We start from the raw sequence: 25,890 nt of genomic DNA, 5'->3' as shown, positions 1-25,890 counted from the left end.
CTAGGTAATAAAACATGAGCAGACAGGATGCTCTTTTCCTGCGAGGTAGGGACAGGATACTTCAATGGTGAGGAAATTCTCATCATCAACCACAGATCGGAGTAGTTCAAATCTAGAAGTGGCCTGGGTTTCCAGATAGAGAAGAAGAGGACAGAACAATTTAGAGGCTGTGGAGGGCGACCGTTTGCACAGCAGGTGAGGATACCACATGCCCTCCAAGGTCATTTCCCCTTCTGGGATTCTCCGAGTTATCTCAGGCTCTGAGTTTCTTCCTTGAGAGTGACTCTCATCTCTGGTCATCTGATGGCAGAGCTGAGCTTGAAATCATATTTACTCTTTGCATGGCTGAACAGTTTTATCAAAATTATACTGTGTAACCTGATTACATCTGGGAATTTATACCATTTATAACTGACGGATGAATGGAAACACAAATAAAAGGCCCAGCTGGGTTGTTTGCCAGGGCCCCAGCACACAAAGCCTGATAAGAAAACATATTTTCAGGAAACAGGTCCAGATACGTGGACCCTACGGTGGGATATTTGAATGTGAACCTTAGGATAAATGGATTTCATCACGAAGTAAAAGAGTGTTTGGTGAGTTCGCTTTGTTCACTCAACGCTGTTTATTCTTATAAACCACTGTAGGCAAGATCAACAACCTAAACTTTGTGTTGATTTTTCATGTAGTATCAGGAACAAGAAAAGCTTATTTAAGAATAGGGGGAAGAAATGGGAGTTTTCATTCCAGGACCTCAAAGTATTACATCGAATGAGCCCAGAAGCATTTCAAACCATGAATTTTGCCCCCTCCCCCTGAGGTTCAGGATTCATGGGACTCAGGAGGCTTCTAGAGATGTCCGCCTCCATTTCCCTAATCTTGGCAGACAAGCAGCTTCTCCGCAGAGGGAATCTGCTATGAGGCTGCACGTGAAGTTAAAATTTCAACATTATCCTTTCCCAGCCCTAACATAATTCACACTAGGGAGGGGGCAGAACTGCTGGCTGTGTTTGGCCCAAGGGCCATTACAGATCCTGCACAAGCCCGTATTTCTCACTTAAATGTCATTAGGAAGGTCATTATTCTAATTTTTCCATGTCTGTAGCTCTGTAGGTTGCCGTGTCTATAATTCATTAAGCTGGTTTCCATCTGACCCAGGCTCAGTCATCAAATCCTTATGATTCCAACTGCTTTTGGATCTTAATTATTTTACTAATGGCTTCAGTGTAAAAGGCAAAGAAGAGCTCCTGAAAGGGACGGAGTAACTCAGGATGGATATGGCAGCAAGAATCACGCCTCGGTCACTTTGACCCAGAATCAAAATGTATTTGTAGAAATACATAAAACAGCAGTTCCTAAATCTGGGCAACAATAGAATCAATGGTAAGCTTTTAAAAAATCTATTTTAGGGGCCCCATCATCAGCAATCTGAATGTAGGACGTATGAGAGCTGGTTATATGCTAAGGTCAATAAAGGAAAAAGATTGAATTATGAAAATCATCTCTTGATGGAAAACCTTCCCGTGGGACCTCTGTGAAAAAAAAAAAATTATAGAGAAAGCTGTATATTGTTTCTCAAAATACTTTTAAAATATCAAATCAATGATATAAAATATAAATAATGTAATGAATAAACAGAACTTAAAGAGAAAACGTAATTGTAGGGTTGAAGGTCCCTGGGTGCCCCCGAATCCTACAGTGTGCTCCTTTTCCTTACTGTCTCCACCGGGCAGGGAGGTCCCAATCCTATTTGTGTCCAAATTTCTAAGCAATATACAGATCTGCATTTTTACATGTAATATAGACAGTCTATAAGGAATCTGCTTCTATATTTTATTATTTCTGCTCTCAATAACTCCTGAAACAAAAGTTTATAATGTCATTCTCATCTGCAGTGTCCAATTTCAACCAAATCACACATTATTTAATGGCCATTCCCTCCCCATTTGATATTTAAGGTGTGTGGTATGGTTTATAACAAATGGTTCGTCTACTGAGACTGACATGACCACATCTCAACAAAACTGAATTCTTGTCACATGATTAATTGGGCTGAGCTAACTTTACCTCTTCTTTCATGTTTTTTTTTTTTTTCTTTTTTCTTTTTTGTTTGTTTGTTTACGTAGGGTTGACATTTTGGCCAAGTCAATTATTTAGGTGCCACAGGTTCAAAACTTTAAACCTACCATGAGCTGGTTATATGGAATTGGAGAATTCTACAAATTATTTCCCAGGCCTAAAGCATACAGAGCAACAGAGTGAGAAAGAGATTCCTTCAGTGATGACTTACTGAGTACCTAGTCTTCCACAACAAAATGGCAAGAGTGAGTGACTTTCTCAGACTGCAGCAACAGAGGTAAGAAGGTGACTGAATAATTACATCTTGCATTAATAAAGCATTTTTGGGTCTACGAAGCCCTTTGCTTTTCACAGGATATTTGACTTGACAAGTGATTGAATAAAACCCCCTGTCTGAACATCAGTTGTAAAAGACAGCCTGCTGAAATCTATAATACATCGGCACTGAGAATCTATCTTCAACATTGGCCATATTTCTGTGTTACGTATCTCAAAATAAATTTAGCAGCCAAATATCCACTTTGCTTATGTCGGGTCCTTCAATTAATAAAGAAATTTGTTTGGTAAGGCTAATGAAAAATTGAACATCTAAAACGTATCATTCTGCTACGAACTGATGCACAGCATAAAGCAGCATTTAGTTGAGTTAACCTTCACCTGTATAATAAAGTTAGACAGACTCCTCTGGGTATTTTTTTAGGGAGAAGGCAATGTTATCCTAAGCAAAGCAAAATAATACAGATTAATCTGTGTTAGGGTGACAAAATATTTACAAAGTCTCTCCTTGAGCATATTCCCCTGTGCTTACTGGGGGCAACATGCTTTCTAGAGCAGCTGGCCACATGATACAATGGAGAAGGGCTCTCAGACAGGCCTAGGTTGGAATCTCTGCTCTCCCATCAGCCAGCCACATGTGGTTTGATACGTTACTCTACCTCCATACACCGTGGTTTCCTCAAGTGTAAAATACCAATGCCCACTGTTATGGGTTTGGAGGATTAAGTGAAAATTATAAAACTAAAGCAAACACTTATTCAGATGGACTGCCTGCCAAGGGCTGTTTTAAAGGCATTTACATGCATTAATCCCTTTGGGCTCCACAACACCCCTAGGAGGTGGGGTATCACTGAGGCTCTCACTTTAACAGTCTATAAATGAATGGTAGGGCTAAGAGAGGTTGACTTCCGCTGGGTCGTAGGACTGACTGCTAAGGGACAGCTCTGTAACTGAAACCAGGCCATCTGGTTCCAGAGTCCTCCCTCTTTGTCAGTAGGTGGAACGCTGACGACATTTCCCCTCCGTCCTCACTCCATTTCCAGCATCCCCCATCCCATCTACCGAAGCTGCCTGTGACAGTGAAAGAACAGAGAAAAATAAATAAATAAAGAGTCACCAGAAAGCACCAGGGGGCTTGGGTAATTTTTCTTTCAGGGCTTGGCATGACATCATGCAAATCAAAATCAACTTTTTAGAAATGGAAAAACACAATGATTTGATAACCTACTTAGAAGAAGGCTGGAGGTTTAATAGGAGAGAGGAAGTTTCCAACAGGAGACAGGCAGGGTCATGGTTCCTTTCTCCTGCTTGGAGAGCCAGGCACCTGAGGTTGTGTCCCCAGATCACCAGAAGGGGAAGGAGAGTCAGACACACATACATGCCAGAAGGGAGGGGCGAGTTTGGAGGTGTCTGTTCCCACATGTACACCTAAACCCATCCTCTGAGCACCAAAATCGGTTTGGGGTTACCAAATTCAGGCAAACTGGATTCACTGTGAGAGAAGAGATATAAATTCTCAGGCAGTTCCACAAGATAAAAGCTACTATGTCCTTAAAATACTAATTCTTCTGGCAGGAATGCAGGCATGAGATATAAACACAAGAGAGGCACTTTTTGTCACGGCTTGAATCAGAGGATTAAAGTTCTCTGGCAAATTACAGCTTTCGTGAAATTTCTTTACAGATGAAAATAAAAAATAACAGTCACATAAAATCATTTTCATTCTCAAGGTATCTGTTTCTCCATTCTGTGTGCACCAAATTTTAGGAATTCATTTGGGGTGATGGGGTGCCTGGGTGGCTCAATTGTTACCTGTCTGCCTTTGGCTCAGGTCATGATCCTCGACTCTCAGGATAGAGTCCCACATCGGGCTCACTGCTCAGCAGGGAGTCTGCTTCTCCCTCTGACCCTTACCCCACTTGTGTTTTCTCTCTCTCAAATAAATAAATAAAATCTTAAAAAAAAAAAAAAAAGGAATTCATTTGTCTTGAAAGCAAGGAGTTATATGGAGATTCCTCTCTATCTTCTCATCAGTTCGATACTATGCACTAGACAAGGTGTGCCTGGGAATCACTTACAGTGTCTGTTAAAATGCAGAGAGTCCTAGGTCCCATGCCAGACCTACTGGATCAGCATAAGGGGGCAGACAGATTTCTGCTTTGTGAAAACCTACATCAAGTAACTGAAGTATACTGTTGGTTTAGAACCATGAGTTACCTATTACTGAGGGGTACAGCAGAGGCTAAAAAAATATCAGGGTAAAGATTTTTTTTTTCTCCCATTTAATAAGGTAGGTTCTGAATATTCAACTGGTCACTTTTATAATAAATTCAAAGTCGATATTCAAAAACACAAGTCATATGATCAGAAAAAAGTTTCTCAAGAATTTAAGCAAAATGGCAAAAGTTAACAGTGTCAGAATTCAGAGTGTAGTTGTGAACTTATCAGAGCCACAGATAATCTCAGTGCCAAGCATATTCTCTTTATGTCCAGTTTTTGCCTATTTTCCAGATGAGAAAACTGAGGGTAAGGTTAATAGTAAGAGTCATGCCCAAGGTCCCAGGGGCAGTATGTGGTGGGCTGGGCTATTTATTCATGTTGGTCTCTCCTCACATCACTCTGTACAATAGATGATGCCCTCCATTTGAAAAATGAAGGCATAGATGTCCAGAGAGGTTAAGAGTCCTGCCCAAAGTCACACAGTAAAATAGCAGAGCTAATGTTCCTATGGAACCTCTGACTGACACCAAAGTGTATTAACTACTGGACTTCACAAAAAGCTAAAATGTACTCTTTGCTCATTAATTGAAAAGATTACTAAATTTTCAGTAGAAAATCTTCTCTAGGACTGTAGAGACCTCTCAGTAAATGGAAGAGTTGCTTTTGTTTTGGTTTTAATTTTTATTTTTATAATTTTTTTAAAGATTTTATTTATTTATCTGACGAGAGAGAGCATAAGCAGGGGGAACAGCAACGGGAGAGGGAGAAACAGGCTCCCTGATGCTGGGCTCAATCCCAGGATCCTGGGAACATGACCTGAACCAAAGGCAGACACTTAACCAACTAAGCCACCCTGAGGCCCTTGGTTTTAATTTTTTAAATCACATTTTTCTAAAGAATTCCTTTTCTTGTTGTTTCTTTAGCAATCTGAAAAGTAACTATTAATAAACCAATAGTTATTAAGGTACTTCCCACTGCCTTAATATTAGAAAATTAAATATCTAAGTAGGGGACTCAAGTGCATAAACACAGAAAAGGGTAAGCAAGCATATTCCATAAATAGTTCTTATGAGATTCTAGATTACCTGCCTGCCATAAATTTCTCACTTTAATATACCTAAAACACCCTCCCACCCAAAGACGCACATAGTCATGACTCTAAAAGATAGCTCACATTAAACGTACTAAGGAACATCCCCTTTAAAGGGTAGAACACTGCCTCTAATGGTTTGGCTAGCTGAAATTACATTTTGGAATATGATTTGGGGACCTGATTAGTGGAAATTCTCGGTCTTTGTCAGTGATGCCTGAACTAAAGGGGATTCTTTTTTTTCTTTTTTTTTTTTTTAAGATTTTATTTATTTATTTGTGAGAGAGAGAGAGTGAGAGCGAGCACAGGCAGACAGAGTGGAAGGCAGAGTCAGAGGGAGAAGCAGGCTCCCTGCGGAGCAAGGAGCCCGATATGGGACTCGATCCCAGGACGCTGGGATCATGACCTGAGCCGAAGGCAGCTGCTTAACCAACTGAGCCACCCAGGCGTCCCACTAAAGGGGATTCTTGAGAGAAATCCCAAGAAACCCAGACCCCTGACTGCACACTGAAATGCAAGTACTTATCATCTACTGCTCCATGTTAATTCAAGCTAGAAACTGACAAGCAGAGGTTTGCTGTATCAAAGTCCCATTATCTTCCCCCCATACCACCCAAAAGGGCCATAGTCGACAATGACAAAATGCAAGTCCCCAAAGGCTACCATTTTTGAGGAGCTATGGAAATATAGGTACAGATACAAGAATAGCCACACAAACAAAAAACAAAACAAACAAACAATCAAAAAAACCCAGTAAGGAATGCCTTGAAAGAAATCAAATAAGGGAACAGGATAGGGAGTAAAGGCTTCTGCAGAACCACTTCAGATGGGAGATGGGAGTCAGAAAAGGTTAACATAAGAGTGGCATATGGCTGTAATGTATGTACGGTGATATGCAGACGTATATTATGGGACATGCCTAAAGCCAGAAAAAAGAGATTATTTCTCAAGCCTGCAGGATGCCCAGACAGTTGCAATGATCACCGGGTAGATACCAGGGCTTTATTACTTTTAAATTCAAAAGGAGACTGAATAATGAACTGCAAAATAAGAGGTCACTTTTTTTACTTCCCCATTCCCTTTCCTGCTATGAATTCTTACTAAGTACATGAGGCCACCCTTGCTCTTTGCAAAGCAGCATCGAAAGTCCCTGAAACAAACAAACAAAAACCTTATAGGGGCGCCTGGGTGGCTCAGTGGGTTGGGCTGCTGCCTCCAGCTCAGGTCATGATCTCAGGGTCCTGGGATCGAGCCCCGCATCGGGTTCTCTGCTCAGCAGGGAGCCTGCTTCCCCCTCTCTCTCTCTGCCTGTCTCTCTGTCCACTTGTGATCTCTGTCTGTCAAATAAACAAATAAAATCTTTAAAAAAAAAAACCAAAACAAAAACCTTACAGTGGCACCACGTTTAAGAGTCTCACGTAGGGGTACACCTTCCCTAACAGTAACAACGGTGGCTCCAGGGGAAGAGATCATTACTGGGCTTACTGTTCTCACCACCCGAGACACAAATGGTTCCGAACCCAGGCATCGAGCAGCATATCAAGAGTCAGAGGCAGAAGCAGAGATGAAGCCCACAGTAGCCACTGTGTGCTCCCCTGGCAGGCTGTCAAGTGCTACCTTGAAAGGCGCATCTGGGTGCATTTCTCAATACGAAATGCTCCGTCTTGAACTGCGGGCTCAGAAGCTGACAATTAAAGACTGAGGGGTTGCCCTTCTCCCTAGAGGGGCCGACTCCTGGAAGGCTGGCTTCCATATGTCAGGGGGATGTGGCCCTTACCAGCAACTATTTTATCACCATAAAATAACAAGGCTGATAAACAGCCATGCTCTGAAAAGATATGCTGGTTCAGGAGGAAGATTCCCAAGCCCCAAACACAAAGATTTAGAATGAGAACTGATAGGGTCAACTTATTATTATTATTTTTTTAACTAACACCAAAATTAATGTTAATGCAGGCAATATAAGGCATGCACTTGGAAAAACATAGACAACTTCGCAGATGTGGACTTCGTCGAAAAGGACAGTTTTCCAAACTGTCATACGCCGGTTGGGGTTTCATCGGCATGTATGTGGTTGTGACCTTTTAGCCATTTTATATTCCACAAAGGATGTAAGAGGCACCCCACGCAGCATGGGGGAATTCTGTGACTGGGCTGGAAACAGGTGAGAGATGTCCAAAGTAATACAATCTACTAATTCAAAAATGTAGGATTGTTAAAAACACCACTACCACCACCTTAGGTTGAGTAACAACAGTGGTGAGGATAATAATCACGTTCAACACTTCATGTATGAGCCCTATAGGCCAGGGGTTACCCTACTGAAGCTAACAAAACCATTAACATTTTTGGTTAGATAACTGGGACACCAAAAAGGTAGTCACGATTAGAGTCAGTGAGTCTATGGCCTTGGGGCCCAGCCCTGCTAGACGTGGCATTTATTGGTTTTGGGTTATTGTTGTTGTTGTTGTTTTAACTGTATTTTATTATTCTTTTTAATTGAGTTAGAGTTCAAATACGATAAAATCATCCATGTTAAAAAGTACGATACACTGGGTTGTAGAATATTCGCTACACCGCAAGAACATCACCACTATCGAATTCCACAACATTAAAAAAGAGACCCGGACTCCTGAGCTGTCACTCCCCACACCTTCCTTCCTCCAGCCCCTGGCAAACACTCACTGACTTTTTGTCTCTATCCGATGCCTACTTGTATAGGACGTAATTTTAATGCCCCCTTCAGAATTTCCAAGTGAAATTCTGAGATACTACATATATATATTCATATAAATTTTATGAGATGTTTAATATGTACATCATATCAGTCTGTGCATTCTCCCACATTATTAGCTATGCTTCTAGAGCTGGACTTCCAACCACTGAAAGAATTCTGTCAAACTAGATAGTGCACACTGTATCTAACTAATTCTAGTGTTGTTGGAATCTACATCTACCTATGGAGGGTTTGTTTGCTTTTTTAAGGTTTTATTTATTTATTTTTGAGAGAGAACATGAGTAGGGAGGAGGGAGAGGGAAAAGCAGACTCCCTGCTGAGCACAGAGCCCGACGTAGGACTTGACCCTAAGACCCCGAGATCACGACCTGAGCCAAAGGCAGACTCTTAACTGACTGAGCTATCCAAAATGCCCAGCATACGGAGTTTTTAAAAAACTAGCAACCAGGTTTAAACACTGTGTTTTGTATTTCAAGAACCAAGTTCAAAAAGAAGCTACACATATTATATTCTTTTTAGTGGCTGCATGTTTGGAAGCCTGGCATGGAGGGTAGACAGTGGGTTGGAGGGAAGCTTTGCATCCCCTCTGTCCCTATGACATCATATGTCTGGAGCAATCAGGAGGCTAGCTCCTTATTATCACAAAGAATTTGATGGCAGTCCCTATAGGGCATTTGTTCCTCTGAAGTACTTCCCAGAGATTTTATTTTAAAAGTCCCATAGTAGCTCTGTTAAACATTAAAACCATATGGAAACTAATATCAAAAAAGACTATTTTTTAAAAAGATTTTATTTATTTATTTGACAGACAGCTATCGCAAGTAGACAGGCAGGCAGAGAGAGGGGGAAGCAGGCTCCCTGATGAGCAGAGAGCCTGATGCAGGGCTCAATCTCAGGACCCTGAGATCATGACCTGAACCGAAGGCAGAGACAACCCACTGAGCCACCCAGGTGCCCCACAAAAGACTATTTTGGGGGGGACTGTTTGGAGCCAAGCATTTCCTTAGCCATTCACAGCCAGTCTCAAAGTCCTAAAACCGTAATTTACAAAGTATCACATTAGCACCCTGGTTTGACTTCCTTCTGATTTCTAGCACTGAAAAAAAAAAAAAAAAAAAAAAAAAAAAGCGTTTTCTATGATTTAGGTGTAGGACCTAACTGCAGAGGAATTTGCATTTGTATGAAGGGGGCTGAAACCCAGCTTCAGAATCAGCCAAGATTTTATTCTTTTATTTTATTTTATTTGGGAAGCAGAGAGTATCCTAATCCTCCTTTCCTCTTTCAGCACAGTTAAAAACCCATCTTTGAGCTCCAATGATTCCACTAGGTTAGAACCTGGGTATGAGAAACAAAGGGAGGAAAATTATAGGTACGTGGGTGGAGAGAAAGAGAAGAAAGAGAAGCAGGGTACGGAGCAAAGGAGAAGTGGGGGCTCGCACCTCGTGTCCCCGGTGCTCAAGAGCAACAAGGCAGAAAGAGGGTGTGTGACGAACACAGACATCCCAGCTTCACATGGGACCCGCCAGTCCACACAGGGTTCACTTGTACCCTGCACATGACCTCACCCGAACTCCCTTGACTTCAGTCTCTGTTTTTGGACTTCTTGATTTAGCTTCTGTTTTAGCATTTCTGCAATACTAACTTTACTACAAAAGGTAAATGTCTTGTAAACTAATGGGAAACATATTGCTTGGCATAGTTTATAATGTCAGGATTTATGGCTCTAACACAGAGGGTCTCTCTGACCTCGAAGATAACATAATGAACCAGCAATGTGCTGCAAATGGCTCAGTGTGATTTTTATTAGTTCTCATAATTGCCCCTTATTAATTTGTATGCACGTAATAAGCACTCACCTTCACAGTCTGTCCAGCTTCAGGCCCATCCTGGAAGAAGGGAAAAAAAAAATAGATAAATACCAGAGTGATACTAGATAGATGGTATCTCCTGCTTATTCAGAACTATCTCCCGTTAATTATTTAGAACCAATTTCATTGTGTGTTAATTTATAGTATTCTCATGGGGACCATTCACCTCAAATGTGTGGGACCAGACAGTTCTCCATTTCCGACTGAGAGTAAGTGAGAAGTTATGTATAAAAATGATATAAATTATCCAGTGAGCCAACCCTCTTGCCACTTTCCATGCTCTTTGCTCTTGGCTATGGTTTGAATTGCATTAAAGGAAGGTTGGAAATGTTTGGGGAGGTAAATTATCACACCTTTTGGTTATCTTTAAATCAGATGTAGTTTAATTAATGTCTGATTACTAGAGTTCTCTACTCAAACCCCCCCCCAAAAAAACCCAAAAACAAAACAAACAAACAAAAAACCCTGCTGTAAACATAATCCATTAAGCAGGAAATGGGTTGTCTTATATGAGAAGATCACCCAAGAGTGGGCCTTCTCTGGCTGTCCTGAGCTTAGGTTGGGGGATAGGGGAGCATTCATTGTTGCTGGACCTTTTTCCCATCCTGGTTCCTCCTCTCAGCTTTTTAAAACCCAATAAAACTATTGGTTTAGCTGAAAATAAGCTAACTTGCCCAGTCATCATCATAACACAAAGCAAAAGCAAGTGTTTAGCGGGTTTGAGATACCAAGCAATGCCTATAGTCAAAAACTGTAAAACTAAAATAGAACCCTGCAACTTTTAGCAAGTCTTTCTACCTCTGCAACCCAGACTAATGGGTAAGCATGTTTGCCCTGCTGTGGCCAAGATGAAGTAGAACTCTGCATCAGTGGTTTTCAAACTTGAAGTCATGGCCCATTAGTGGGTCATGAAGTCAGCTTAATGGGTTGTGATCAGCACTAAAAACAAATCAGATAATACAACAAAAACGATTAGAGTGCACTGAAAGGGTAAATGCTATTTTGTAAAACTCTGGTTTCCTTTGTCTATATATGTATCCATGGAAAGGAAGGGTCACACTGTTGTGGAATAAATATCCTAGTGTGGTTTAAAGCTTTAAAAGGTTTGAAAACATGGCATATATGAAAGTACTCCAAGTGTTATGCACAAGTCAGTTCCTATGTTTATGGGATTCACTTTCTAGTAAATCATGTTAGATAACTAGCCTTGGCTATTTCCAGTGAATGTGAATTTTCTTCTAGCATTTCATTTAACACTGACAGATGTCTTCAGCCACTTGCCTTCCATTTGGTCTCTCTGGAAACATGATTTGTTGCATAAGCTTGATAAACCCACCCTGAGATTAATTACCTGCATGAAGGTACTCAAATGGTTTGACATACAACACACACACACACTTTAAAGGGAAGTTTACTCTCAACACAGACAGGGCAGCAAAAAAAAAATTTTAAGAAGTGGGTTTTGTTTGTTTGTTTGTTTTTTAAAGATTTTATTTATTTACTTGATAGACAGAAATCACAAGTAGGCAGAGAGAGAGGGAAGAGCAGGCTCCCTGCTGGGCAGAGAGCCCAATGCGGGGCTCCATCCCAGGACCCTGAGATCATGATCTGAGCCCAAGGGAAAGGCTTTAACCCACTGAGCCACCCAGGTACCCCTAAGAAGTGTTTAACAGCAGTTTTAGTCCAAGCCTTTCATAACCTGAAAATAGTGGCTTCTTTATCTGTTGTCTTTGAATGTCTGTGGTGGGGAGATGAGAGGGGTCGGAGGAGGATGGCAAGTATTCTGCATAACTAAAGCACCTAGGGAAAGGTATCACAGGATGGAAAAAGCCAATTCTTTCCAAAGGGTCCCTGCAGAGTCATCCGATTTCAAGACTGTTAAGGACTTTAATAATTAGATATTGATACGCCCCCCCTCTTCCCATGGGGAATCTGAAGGGGCATAAGATATGTTCTATTGATTTACTCAATTTCCACAACTGATGACTCACCACGACCTCCTTCTCTCACACTTTGTTCAACCTCTCCCTAAAAATCTCCAGTGATCTGGGGGCGGAGGGGGTCTCATTTTCTTCCTGGCAAGCAGGCCACACAGAATATCCAATCAATCGAGCTTCATACCAATCCATAATCGATCACTGGGGCTTGAGTTAAAGAGAAAAGGAACCCTCTGAGGGCAGTTTCTACTCTCCTAAAGTAGAAGAGGGCTAGGTCCATGCGGTGCTCAAGACGTATTTACCAGGCAGTAAAAATGACTTGTCCAGCCCCAGTTCTGGGAATAGATCTGGAATGTCTTATTGCCCATGAAATCACATGTTTATTATTCCCACCTGCTTCGTAAACAATGCTGTAGACAGTGTCTCAGCTGACAGTCTACAGTCCACCTTGGGGCCCGTGGGACAGTAGGGTGGTCCTGGATTAGATACACCTTTTTCTGCTACTGTATAAGACATGAACAACTCACCTTACCAGTGAGATGCCACTTAAAAGAGAGAGAGCCCAATGCTAGGGGGTGAAAAGGAAGAAAAATAACTTCTGAGCTATCTGTACACTCACCTGAATGGAAAATGTGAGAGAAGTACCCTGGAAATGTTTCTCCACCACCATCCCGACCCTCTGGGTCGCCTGAAACAAATCCGCCACCTCATCGGGACGCAGGTCTCGGAAACGCTCCACCGGCCGAAGGGGACACACGAGGACATCTGTGGTGAGTTCTGTTAAGGCACACTTCGCTTGCTTTGGGTAGTATTTTTACCGAGAAATTTATACCCCTAGTACTGAATCCCCTTGGCCCAGGGCCTGAACTCTCAAAGACTAAGGAATAAAAGAACAAATATTTATCAACCACCAAACTCCAAGAAGTTCAAAAAGAGCTTATAAACATGGTTAATTATACTTGGATGGCGCACTGAAGAAATTCTTTTAAGGGAAAGGGACATTAATGTTCAGAGAGACTCAAGTGCTGGCTGAAATAATTATGCCAAGAGGCAAAATCTATTCTGGACCATTATCTCCTGACCCCAATTCGAAAGCTCTGTCTTCTTCAGCAGCTAAAGGCACTGGGTTGGAAAAGCAAGCAGAATATCCATGATTAAAATTTTAATTTCAATATCTCTTTAGAGAAAAACGTAATAAAAATACTATAGGAGATGTTTTATTTATGTTTAAAAGGAGTGTCGACATTCTGAAAATGTGCCATGCCCTTCATTTCTGATAAGAGATGTGCCACGTGGTTAAGCAATTTATGACAAGTGTTCCTCAAGTTGATTATTAGGAATTCAGAAAGCCAGCTAAAGGTAAACCATTGACTTAAGAAAACAGGTTTTTTTTGTTTTGTGGTTTTTTTTTACTTAGGCCAACAAACCCATCTTAAGACAAGTCACCATAGTTATGCTACTGGCCTGAACAAACAAGATCTAAAGAAAAAGAAGATGAGGGGCACCTGGGTGGCTCAGTGGGTTAAGCCTCTGCCTTCGGCTCAGGTCATGGTTCCAGGTTCCTGGGATCGAGCCCCACATCGGGCTCTCTGCTTGGTGGGGAGCCTGCTTCCTCCTCTCTCTGCCTGCCTCTCTTCCTACTTGTGGTCTCTGTCTGTCAAATAAATAAATAAAACCTTAAAAAAAAAAAAAAGAAAAGAAAAAGAAGATGAGTTTGATCACATGTTGGTGGCAAATCAGTATTCAATGTTACAGCACCAATAACATTTCAGTTGTCTTTGTATTTGAACTCCTCACGTACATGTGGCTACATGCATACAATCAGGCATATATGTGTGTGTGTGCGTGTGTGTGCGAATTTACACACATACACAGACAGACATATTAATTTTTGTTTAATTTTCAGGTGCCCACAGAGGAAGAAAAGTGCTCTTTTCTGTTTCTCTCTTTTTTTTCCTGTTTCTTGTTGTTTTATAAGAGTGTGCTTTGCCTGACGCTAAGCAGCTAAGGGGCATAATAAAACCCCAATTCTAGGACTGCGAGTCCCACCAGAATATCAAGCACTGTGGCCCATCATACTGGTAGGACTCAGAGCCCAAAGGAAGATGCACTGAGCTCAGCTGGGTGGGCCTGATTTCCATATGAGAAGGGGGAGGTGGGCGGAGAGAGGAAAAACTGATTAATTTTGCTCATAATCAGGAAATTCATGTCAACGGTAAACTAGGAAAAGGGGCATTTGTTTAATCTGAGTTCATTTTTCAAGAGAGGAGAAGGGAAGACTTCACCCACAGGGCATCAGATACTTAAAAAGATAATTATCCTTCTTTGGCAGGGCTGCTTTATTATCATGGGTCAATGAACCGTTTAGAAATGAAGAATTTCCTTTCATTTCCTTTTAGCAGATTGCCAGCCTCCACTCCCACTGAGTTGCCTTTTCTTTGTTAAAAGAGACCTTTTCCCATCATTCTCCTCCCAACACCCCCTTCTCTTTCCTCCTCCCCAGACCCTCCCTTAGGGCCGGACTTCACCAAACCACAGCAACATGACAACTTTGCGGGCTTCCAACAGTACCCACAATTGCCGTGGTGAGCTGTGTCTAAACACGGCGACCAGGTGGGGAAGGAAGGACATTTTATTTAAACAACGGCTCACTGTAAGAATTATGGGATTGAATCTGAAATTCTTTGTACCTGATGTAACTTCAGTAATATCAATGACGTCTGAAAATTTTTTTTCGTCCCAATGCCATAAAGATGTTTTATTATCAGTTCATTCTTCTTGTCTGATGCTAAGGATTGGCTTGACCCAATGTTTAATGAATCAAAACATTTACGGAAGTGAATTAAAATGGTTGAATCTGTCAGCTGTTTCATCCCGTGTACACACAAGGGCAGGGTCGTCTACGTGATATACATTTATTATTTTAATTGAAGGTTAATAACACTAATAACATGTCAAAAAGCAGCTGAGCAGGCTGAACGCATTCTCTTTTAGGTGAATATTTTTCACCAGCCCATTTAGGTCATGTTGCCCTGACATGTATATTTCCTGAAATCTAATCCTTTATTAAGAAAGCTTCTTATCTGCCTGTAACAAACAATGTCTCCGTGTGAACGACAGGATGAAACAGGGTTCAGTTTTAAAGGTGCTTACTCAGGCACGTGTTCATGTAGGTAATCATTGTCTTTGTGCTACTGGGACCCAGCGGATGGACAAATAGGCATCTTGACCTGGCAGTGGACACACGGCTAGGCTTCAGAGGAGTCCACAGGGAGGTAGATGGGTCTGCATTTACACAGGGTGGGTGGGGTTCTGGAGCTCCTGGCTACTGTGTGAGTCACTGACCTGACCAACAGCAGATTCTAGGTACTAAATGGCATCAGGAAGTCAGGACCAACCACCATCCCTTAGTTCTTCTGAAACCAGAGCAGAAAAGAGCCTATGCCCTAACCCCAAACCCAGGCTATGTCCCCACTGCTGCCTACCCTACTTCCTGCTGCTTTTCTTCCCCCACTGTTCTGCTCTGCACTATACATCTGCCACATCTGCCTTTCTTCTGTTCATCTAACACATTCAACTCCTTCCCAGATGGGGGGAGCCTTCGTCCCAGCTGTTTGTTCTGCCTACAATTCAATTCCCCATGATCTTCGCCTGGCTGCTTCTTTCTTATCATTCTGATTCTCATTCCAGGGCTCCCCTCCATGGAGCATTCCAGGACCACCAGTTTCAACAGCTACCCAGTGACTCTCTCTTCTGTCACCCGATGTCCATCCTGCCAGGGGCCTTGCCACCAGCTGGCAGTTTTCTGGGTTGGCTACTACCTACCTGAATGAGAATGTCAGCTGCACAAGAGTGAAGACTGCTTTGTTTACCACTGGCTCACCCCTGCCCGGAACACCAGACTTAATAAGCTTTGCTGCAATGAGGGAATACATTATGAACCAGACCTTCTTATCAGCTACCTCTGAGCACGAAGACCCTGACAAAATGGAGACAACACCCATTTATTTCCAGCCATCTCCTCAAGGTTGGGATGGTCTGCAAGATTTTTTTTTTTTTTTAATTCAAACAGATCTATTCCTAACATGTAGCATAATTGGAACCAATGTCAGATGTGAGCTGGAAAAACGTAAACTTGTTTTTCACGTAAATGAATTTTTATACGAGCACAAAGGATATATAATGATGAGGGTAAAAATCCTTGTGAAAAATCCTTTTTATGTATGTATTAAAAACTATAGAAAGAAGTAGTTTCTCAATTATTCAGAGTCTCTGGTAATCTAAATCTACCAAAATGCTGCTTTATAGTTTGAATAGGATTGCAATTTATTTGTTCACTCAGTGAACAAGGGGCACCAGGTAAGTGTGGAGGCTGTGCCAGGCTCTGGGAAGAGCAACAGAGAATAGGAAGTTGCTCCTGTCCTTCCAGTCCAGGAGACAGGCACTGGACCAGGTAACTATAGTACCATGGGAGGTACAGATGGAGAATTTGAAGATAAAGAGGCAGAGGGAAGCACCCAATGTAGCCCAACCTGGGAACCATAGTGAGGCAAGGGTTCCAGGGCAACCACAGGTGACCTCCAAGATTGATAAAAGTACTCTGTGTTTCCCAAAAATATAAGCAGGTTCATAAAGGATTTAAAGCAGGTCAGCAAACATTTTCTGCAACACGTCAGATGGTCAAATTCAAAGTTTGGTGAGCTGTATGCCTAAGCAGCTCTAGACAAGACAAATAACAGTAGGCATGGCTATGTCCTAGTCAACTTCTATTTAAAAAGGGGGGGGGGCAAGCCATATTTGGCCATGGATCTTATAATGTCAACCCTTGGTTTAGAGGAATCACATCAGCAAGAGGTAACTAAAGGAAGCTAGAACTATGTGGGGGCTCCATTCTTTTCCTGAGGTGAGGACTATAGTGTTATTTAGATAGAATATTGGACAAACATCATTTTGGTATCTTAAAAATTGTCAGTTCTAAGGAAAACACCTGAACACGATAGAGAAATTTCATGAACTATACAGCACTTTTGATGCATTTAAAGACTAATCCCAGTCAGAAAATGTGTTACAGTGATGATATCATGTAGGTAAATCCTAAGTGTTGCTCCCCAATGCAACTAAAGGAGTTTCTGCCATCTTTAATTGGAAGAATGAAGCATATGATCTACAAACACATGAAAGCACTAGAACAGTATGTTATTCACAAATTCAACTGAAAATAAAGGCGTTTTCTCAAAATAAGTGCATAAGCCTTGGAAGAAAACACCATATTGCTTAAAGATGGTGGGTATCACGCGCTACATGATTCCCACAGACAAACAACTCAGGGAAACCAAATTAATTTTGAAAAAGCAGACAGCTCTTATAATCCTACTGCAACTTTGTATATGCCAGTAGTTTTAAGGTAATATCACAGATGTAGTATAATTTAATTTAGAGATTCCTAGGCATCATTAATGGGCAAATCCCACATTATACATTGGCTATTACAACACCTTCTTTTGTATCCTCTTTGCTTGTGATTAATACCTCTGAAGAAACTTTTTAGCCAACATGCCTGATAACCCTCAAAGAAGTTAATCTACAGAATTGAATTTAATATATGTTTATTCAGGACCCATCATGGGTGAGAACCTGTGAAAGAGAGTATCAAATAGGAACTGGTCTCTCTCTCTCTCTAATCTAAAGGAGACAAGTCCATTCAGTAGTAATATTTTTTATTTTTTATTTATTTTTTCTTAAGAAGAGAAGGGAATAGTTAAGGGTTTAGTTCCTGTGGTCCACAAAGAGACTCCTCATAGCAGAGGAATATCAAAGACAACTTCCTAGAGCAGATGAGATTTCAAGTGAATTTTACAAATGGGGGAGTAATTCAACCAGTGGGTCGGCTGGCAACCCACTCATCCATCTATCCCACCACTACAGCCTCCTCTCAGTCCAGGGTTTCTGCTAGAGTTTTTTGGGCGCCAACATGAGTACAGCTGAGTAACTGACCTTGAAGGGTTCACACTCTGATGTCCCAAACTGTCATACAGTCTAAACAGATCATCACAACACAGAGAGATGAAGACTATTGATAGAAATCAGTACAGAATGTTGTGGGAGCTCAGAGGAGGCAGAATCTAACTCTGCCTAGGGGTGTGAGATAAACTTTTCAGCATGGTCTTGCATTTCCATTTTCTAAAATCAGAAACTATTTCTCCAAATTTAGGCCAAGATCTGTCCTTGAAAATGGCCTAGCAACATGTGGTTAGCTTTAAAGAAAGTTGTCAGATATTCCTTCTTTGACACAATCTCTGTTTCATTTAGAGTATACTCTCCATTTACTTAATCTTTCCAACAAACCCATAAAGTACTGTTATAATTCCTATTTTGCAAATGAGGAAATTATAGCTAATAGAAAAAGAGAAACTTGTGCAAGACACTCAACATGAGACTAAAACTAGAATTCTACCCAAGCCATGCAATTCCAAGATCCATGTTATTAACCACAACGCTGTGATGTTGCACTTTTTTGTACTATTAGGACTCAGTCTCTGCCCACCCTCTTATTAGAAGTGTGCCCTGAATTCCCAGGGTCTGTTTGTGGAAGACAGTCATGGGTATTACAAAACACTAAGATACTGTGCAAAACTGCTAAATGCTGAGAGACGCCTAGTCTTGAATGAAGAAAGCAGTGGAAATACATAATCCCACCATGGGAGGAAGCCTCAGTGCTGGGTAAGGGAAGTTGTTAAGCATGCCCTTATCCTAACAGAGAACTGTGAATAAGGACCTCAAGAATAAGAGAACTTCCTTGCACCAGGGGTTCACCAGGAGGAAGCATGGAGGGATGTGGAGCCTCCATTTTGGCCCTTCCCTCCCTCCATCCTGGCCTTTCTTCCTTCATTCATTTTTACTGAGTACAGTTGATTCATATCACATTAGTTTCAGGTGTATGACATAGTGATTCCACAAGTGTATACATATAATATGCTCACCCACAAATATAGCTACTACCTGGCCCTTTTCGATTTTTGAGGTTGGCTTACTTCAAGGTAACTTTGGCTCCCCTGGGCTGGCAGATTCTGAAGGAAGCTTAGCTCCAACAGTCAAAATCAATGAGTTAGGCTGACAGATATACTGTAAAATCTGGTGGCCTGTTGGACAGTGATTGAGAGTCACTGACTCTCTCACACTATTATTTGTATGACCAAGGACCACCAGAAACTTGGTAATGCCTTTCCTTTCCTTCTTTGTCTTCACTCACTACCAGACCAGAAATGCTTGTCTCTGTCCTTTGGGTGTAAACACTTAGGGTGTTTTTGCTACATGGAGGAGATGATGACACAACATGCCAGACCTTCTGCTGAGCCCTGGGTGGCACATAACTAACCCAAATACACACAATGGAAGAAAGAAATCAAATGGAATCTTGCTTCCATTTGAAGTTGGTGTGGTAGATGATTTACAAATACTACCACAAAAGTCCCTCCCACCTGCCCCTTTGCAAAGTGACTTTGTTTCTCTTCTCATCAAAAGTGGAAGTCTGTTTCCTCTCCCCTTGAATTTGGGCTGGACTTAGGACTTGCTTTGATGAGTGAAATGTGGTAGAAGCTTCACTGTGTGACTTTCCAGGGTCAGCCCTAAACAGTCAACAACTTCTGCTTTTTGTCCTTTTGGAACACTGAGACCAAAATGCCGTGAAAAGCCCAGGTGGCCTACTGGGGAATGAGAACCACATGGAGGAGAACTAAGGTACCACACCTGATAGCCAGCACCAACTGTTAGAACCTTCCAGTCACAGGAGACCTAGTGACTGACTTCCAACTTCTCTATCAGCTGCCTACTACTCCATTATGACAACAAACACAAACACAGTGGCCTAAAAAAGCACTACTTTGTTTTCTTGTCCTGATTCTGTGGGTGGTTTTTGTGCTGGTCTCACAGAGGAGACTGCTTTGAGTTGGCAGGAAGGGCTAAGGCTGGGCTCAGCTGGATCCACTGGGCGCTCGCTCCACATGCACTTTCATCCCAATCCAGAGGCAGAAACTCTGAATGCCTCTGAAGGCTTAAGTTCTCCCATATTCTACTGGTCAAAGGAAATGACAGCCCAGCCCAGGTTGAAGGTAGAGAAATAAATTTCATCTCCTGACAGGAGGGGAAAGACCACACCAAAAAGAGGTAGGGACAGGGGCAGTCATGTCGCATCGGGGGTCATCACTATAACAATGGACTACAGGTAGTAACTGTGAAAATAAGTCCTGGGAATCTGATAAAAATGACCAGATGCTAAGATATCTTAGACACCTGTTGACTATCTATAGCCACGGCATGTTTGGAGCTGGGACAGTCCTTAAATATCATCCTTCAACTATTATAACATCAATATCTTCCTTGTTGGATGGGGGAAAAATGGGGGAATAGAGTGTTTAACTGATGTGCCACAAAGTCACACAAGTTCACAAATGGAACTGAAACTCAGCTGTCTCCCTTCCCAAACAAAAGCTCCTTCCATTACAAACAAGACCACAAAACAGTGAGCCTCTGCCACCATGTTCCAGCACTAACCCTCTAGGAAACATCAATAATCAGCTCCGTAACCCTGTCCCTGAACCACAGAGACTCAGATTCCTTCTCAATCCTGCCCTTGAAGTAGCTGTCACCAATCCGAGTGGGCATGTACCATGAGACCCAGGGGTCATTTCTCTGGCCTTCTCTCCTGCCTTGAGAATCACACAAACAACTGCAAAGGCCCTGGCGGAGTCAAGAACAAAGTGAAAGGTTGCAAAAGCGAGAATCAGCCCAACTACCTCAAATGTTCATCATGTTGCTACATTTTTATTCAAAATAAATGGGGTAAGTTTAAAATTTGCTCATCGTGGATAATAATTGATGATCTAAAAAATAATTTTATGTACATTTCCATGACAAGTAAGAAATATTTAAATACAGAGTCGTGACAGAGAAATGGAAATGTACTGATTCAGATGATTAATTAAAGAAGACAGCAGAATATTATTCTCAGAGTTGTTCAGACTTGCTCCCATTTATTTTTCCATATCTGATCTATTCTAGGGATTCAGAATATAAAAGTCACTAAAATAAATCAAACCATCAAAATATCATTGATTCTGATGAGGCTGATTAGCATGTGCATATATGAATATGGAGGAAGTCAGTATCCAATAATATGACGAAGAATTAGTCATTCTTCAAAACTAATAAAAAAGTAGAGTGTGTATTCATCTTACGACAGCTTAGTATGTCATTCAGTGACAAGCAAGGAATTTTCCACTTCATACTGCAGACTTCTAGAGACCCTGTGTAATAAGCTATTTGCTCTAACAAATAATCCTAGCCCTTGCAAATGTTTAAAATAATTCATAATGTCACTTCAAAAACAACAGGATGGACGGTGAGGCATTTTTTTAAGAGGAGATTCAATTTATTTCATTTAAATAGCAAAGTTACAGAGCTTTGACTCAAAGTCAGTGGCATCTCTAAAAGTAATCTACTACTCACAGTGCAAGCACTTCTGTGAATGTTCTTATCAGTAAGGTAGAAATATTACCCCCCTCCCCAAATTAAGCAATACCACTCTGAAGAAGCAACTTGTCCATTCGGGCCCCATCTTTCTTCACTGGATATCAACACACCCACCACTGTAACTCAATGATGACATCGTGGGACAGTCATCAACCATACGCATAAATGGCGTGAATTTAACTTTAAGCAAGTTTGATTTCCAGAATATAATAAACTCCAGGACAGTGTGATTAAGATAATGATAGGACTCTGCTCATTCCCGGATCTCAGGGCGAGTATCTCCTAAGCATCCATGAGAACACTCATGTTTTGTCCTGGAGACATACAGGGACGTGAGTCCTCAATCATCTGAGGGTAGGGAAGGCAGGTATCCTTGACTAGGCACACCTGCCCTGAGCCACGCTCCGAGCTCCTATACCACTATGGACACTCAGAGGTGAGAATCACATTTGTAGGGAGAAGTGACCAGGTGGCCTTCAAATAAAGTAAAATCAAAGGGGAGCATGTGGCCTGAAAGAACTACGGTACAGATTCTTGGGTTTAAATTTCACACATTATTCTGTGTATTCTTCAAAGCAAAGGAATCTTGTATTGATTAGCCTAAGAAAATCAGAATGGGAAAAGCTTACCTGCATTAAATTAAACATGTGGGGCCAAGTGAATAATGTTAGCAGGGGAAGGAAAGAGCATGTAACATTTGTTTGCGGCCAACTATGTGCCAGTGATAATCAGTGACCCTTTGAGGCAGGTAATATCACCCCCGTTTTTTCCCAGTCAGAAGGTCTGGCCAATGATGTGAAACCACATACCCAAGGCGACACAATTATAAGTGAAAATCTTGGCTCAGGCCATGTGGTGAAATCATCTAGGCTATTTCAATGCCGCCAATGTCGTGGAAGTCTCCATGTGCCTACTGTGGTGTTCACTACAGCGGTTCACCAGAACCCTGCTTTTGTGAGATGTTATCACACATTAGACAGGAGGAAAAACATGGGTGCTTCGTGAGGATTAAAAAGCACCAGATGAAATGAAGTGAAACAAGTTTCTTTAAGACTGTAGTCATCAGGATATTTAATATGCTAACATGCATTCTGAGTTCTCAAAAACCAGAGATGCTGTGCAGCATTTCTCATATTTGCTTAACAATAAAACTAGTACTATTACTATTATTATTATTCTTACTTTGCAGAATACTGCATAGGACAAATGTTCTAGGGGATGTTCTTTGGGAATCCTGAGCAGCATCATTTATCTCAATATAGAGGTGCCTCCAAAAGACAGCTATTTTTCAAACAAAAAATAAATATCCTGTTAATTCATATGGGCAAAGCAAGATGACATTCTGCTAAATGAAATACGTTGAGAAGGTGAGCATTAAAATACATCTAATGGGATAGAAAGGTCATTAGGGCTGTTTAGGTTCTTGCCATATCCAGGCACAAGGTAGGATTATACTTCCCAGATCCTTGTGGTTAGATGAAGCTGAAGATGAATTCTAGCCAGGGAATTGGGAGCAGAAGTGATACACGTCGTTTATGGACGAGAGCCCTGAATTGCAGTGTGAGACCCCAAAGCTCTCTCTCCTTCTCCATGGCAACCGGAAACATCAGTTGTGCTATCAAACTAGACTGGCATCGCAGGTCAGCAGGGGGCTCTGCTCATCACCTGTTCTCAGGGACTAGAACAAGTCTGTCAAACAGGTTTCATCTCTTTTGCTAAGTCCCAACTAACCTGTAGCAGCTGTTTGAAGCAGTATTTCGAAGAGGATTCTGAAACATTGATAAGAATCAGAAGGGAAGAATGGGGGGATTTGTTAGTTTGGTCTACCATGAGGGAAGGAGGAATATCCACGTGCATGTGTATCTGCCATTCTTCGATGAGAAAGCAATATAGAATTTCCCCCCAGGGCTCACATTTTCCCTTTCTCAATGATATGGAAGTCATTTCTAGGTAATGCAATGTCTCTGAATAAGAGTGATGAAAATCTGGTCTTATTGATATTGTCCTGGAGAAACATTAAGGACTATGGGATTTAAATAATTCTAGTTAGGAGAGTATTAAAAAAGAGTTACTGTCTGGGCACCTGCGTGGCTCAGTGGGATAAGCTTCTGCCTTCGGCTCAGGTCATGATCCTGGGGTCCTGGGATCGAAGCTCGGGTGGGGAGCCTGCTTCCCCTTCTCTCTCTGCCTACTTGTGAACTCTCTCTCTCTGTGTCAAATAAATAAATAAAATCTTAAAAAGAGAGAGAGAGAGAGAGAGTTACTGTCACTCAAAGTATCCTTCATAGTGTGCCAACATGGGAGTGGGAACACCCCAAAATGAGAATGACATAAAAATGGTCTCAGGCATTAACAGCTAGAGGGATATTGCAAAGAAGAAGAATTAAGTACACTTGTCAACTGAAGGAAATATTTAAGGATCATCTCCAATGAGGATTTTTTTTTTAAACTTCAGATATACTCTGCTATGAGTTCACTTCAAAAACTCTACAAAAAATTGTGTTTTGGGGTTTCTTTTGTTTTTTTAATTCCAGTACAGATCAGGAAGTAATGCTAAAGGTCTGTAATTCATTGGAGATCTGCTGGAAAGCCAAAGGCAAGGTAAGTAATTCCATAGCATTTGACCACGTATGCTTCTATTCTACCAGCATGTGAATGAGGACAGAACGTCTGGAGTGTCTGCTTCTACAGACTGGGACCCAAACTCCCTTACAGTGAGGTTCCTTCCAACACAAGCGCCACTAGGTCCTGAAAAGCATGGATTCCACTTCTGATTTGCTAATGCCACTCAAGAGCCACTGAAAAGTCCAGTTTCCATCAGATCTCCAGTACAGTTGGACAAGCCCATGAAGCAAGCCACACATCATAGTTCGGACACTAAGGAAGGCAGAGAGCAACCAAAATATAAATATGGAACAGCAGAGACTCTTTAACAGGAGAAAAGAAATAGGAAATGGGAGACTTCTCTGCCTCCATTTTCTGCCTCTTCTCCAGAGCGAGTAAGACAAAAAAGGGAATATTCTGCAGGGAAAGCATTCTTAGAAGACAGGAAATATTCCCGAGTAGACAGGCTCACATGGCATTTCCTGGTGCCACACACAGTGTGAATAGTGCAGAATAGGCAGTTAAGAAATATTTAGTGGAAGAGAAAATGACATGCACACTCACTCGTTGCTTAATCTGCGAAACAATTCTTTCACGTAAGTGTCTTCAAAATGTTTCAGAAATTGTTTCTGAGACCATTGAACAAGACCAGACTCAACTAACATACATGAAAATAATTAAGGGAAATGCACTTACTACTTAAAAAAAAAAAAAAATGCTTAGTTCTGAATTCTTAATCAAAGAGAGACCCAGCTAAAGGCATAGAAAAACTAAATATAAGATACCCTTCCCTTTGCACATCAAAGGCAGTGCCTGCATTTTAAATGAGAAACTTGTAGACCATTAACTCATTGGAGCTTGGAAAGATCTGAGAATAACATTGTTCTATGTTCTTTTAAAAAAAAAGGAAGAGGTCTTTCTTGGTGACAGATACAAATGTTGATAGAAAAATTCCTTATTTCAAAAACAGAGAGCCTTGAGTATGTTAATTGGACATTCTCAGAATGTGACTTAACCCCCCCCAACCAAAATAAATAAGTAAACAAATTCAGTCCCAAAAGAGATGTGAGAATATTTCATGTTGAAAGGTGTACTGTGTTTAATGAATGAATTTCTCTGTGAATTACTGAAGGAAGGCCATAAAGCCAAATTTTGGAGGAACAGGTAGAAACAAAACACTTTTTAGGACGTTGTATGTTTTTTATTTATTCATTAAGAATTATTAACTTAGAGGGGCGCCTGGTTGGCTCAGTGGGTTAAGCCGCTGCCTTCGGCTCAGGTCATGGTCTCGGGGTCCTGGGATCGAGTCCCGCATCGGGCTCTCTGCTTGGCAGGAGCCTGCTTCCTCCTCTCTCTCTCTCTGCCTGCCTCTCTGCCTGCTCGTGATCTCTCTCTGTCAAATAAATAAATAAAATCTTTAAAAAAAAAAAAAAAGAATTATTAACTTAGAGAATAATTAAGAAAGTTAATACTCTTACACTGGAATTAAAACATCAGAATTAAGATTAAAAACTTAAAAAAAAATAAAAAGCTTCCTACATGGTAGGTATT

The 25,890-nt window shown here is 41.3% G+C and overlaps 1 protein-coding gene across 11 annotated transcripts in view; it reads right to left on the bottom strand.

The window, feature by feature from the left end:
• Positions 1 to 25,890, bottom strand: part of FHIT (fragile histidine triad diadenosine triphosphatase) — a 1,429,687-nt gene that overhangs the window by 268,935 nt on the left and 1,134,862 nt on the right. For all 11 annotated transcript variants that reach the window (XM_082727539.1, XM_082727542.1, XM_082727540.1 and 8 more), the window contains 2 exons: positions 12,827 to 12,972; positions 10,259 to 10,288 (listed from right to left, as the gene is read on the bottom strand). In XM_082727539.1, the coding sequence (XP_082583665.1) occupies positions 10,259 to 10,288; positions 12,827 to 12,972 (176 nt within the window). The remainder of the gene's footprint in view (positions 1 to 10,258; positions 10,289 to 12,826; positions 12,973 to 25,890) is intronic.

Source organism: Mustela nivalis, assembly GCF_964662115.1.
Source record: "Mustela nivalis genome assembly, chromosome: 1".
NCBI classification, from domain to species: Eukaryota; Metazoa; Chordata; class Mammalia; order Carnivora; family Mustelidae; genus Mustela; species Mustela nivalis.
This window is presented reverse-complemented; position numbering and strand designations above follow the sequence as displayed.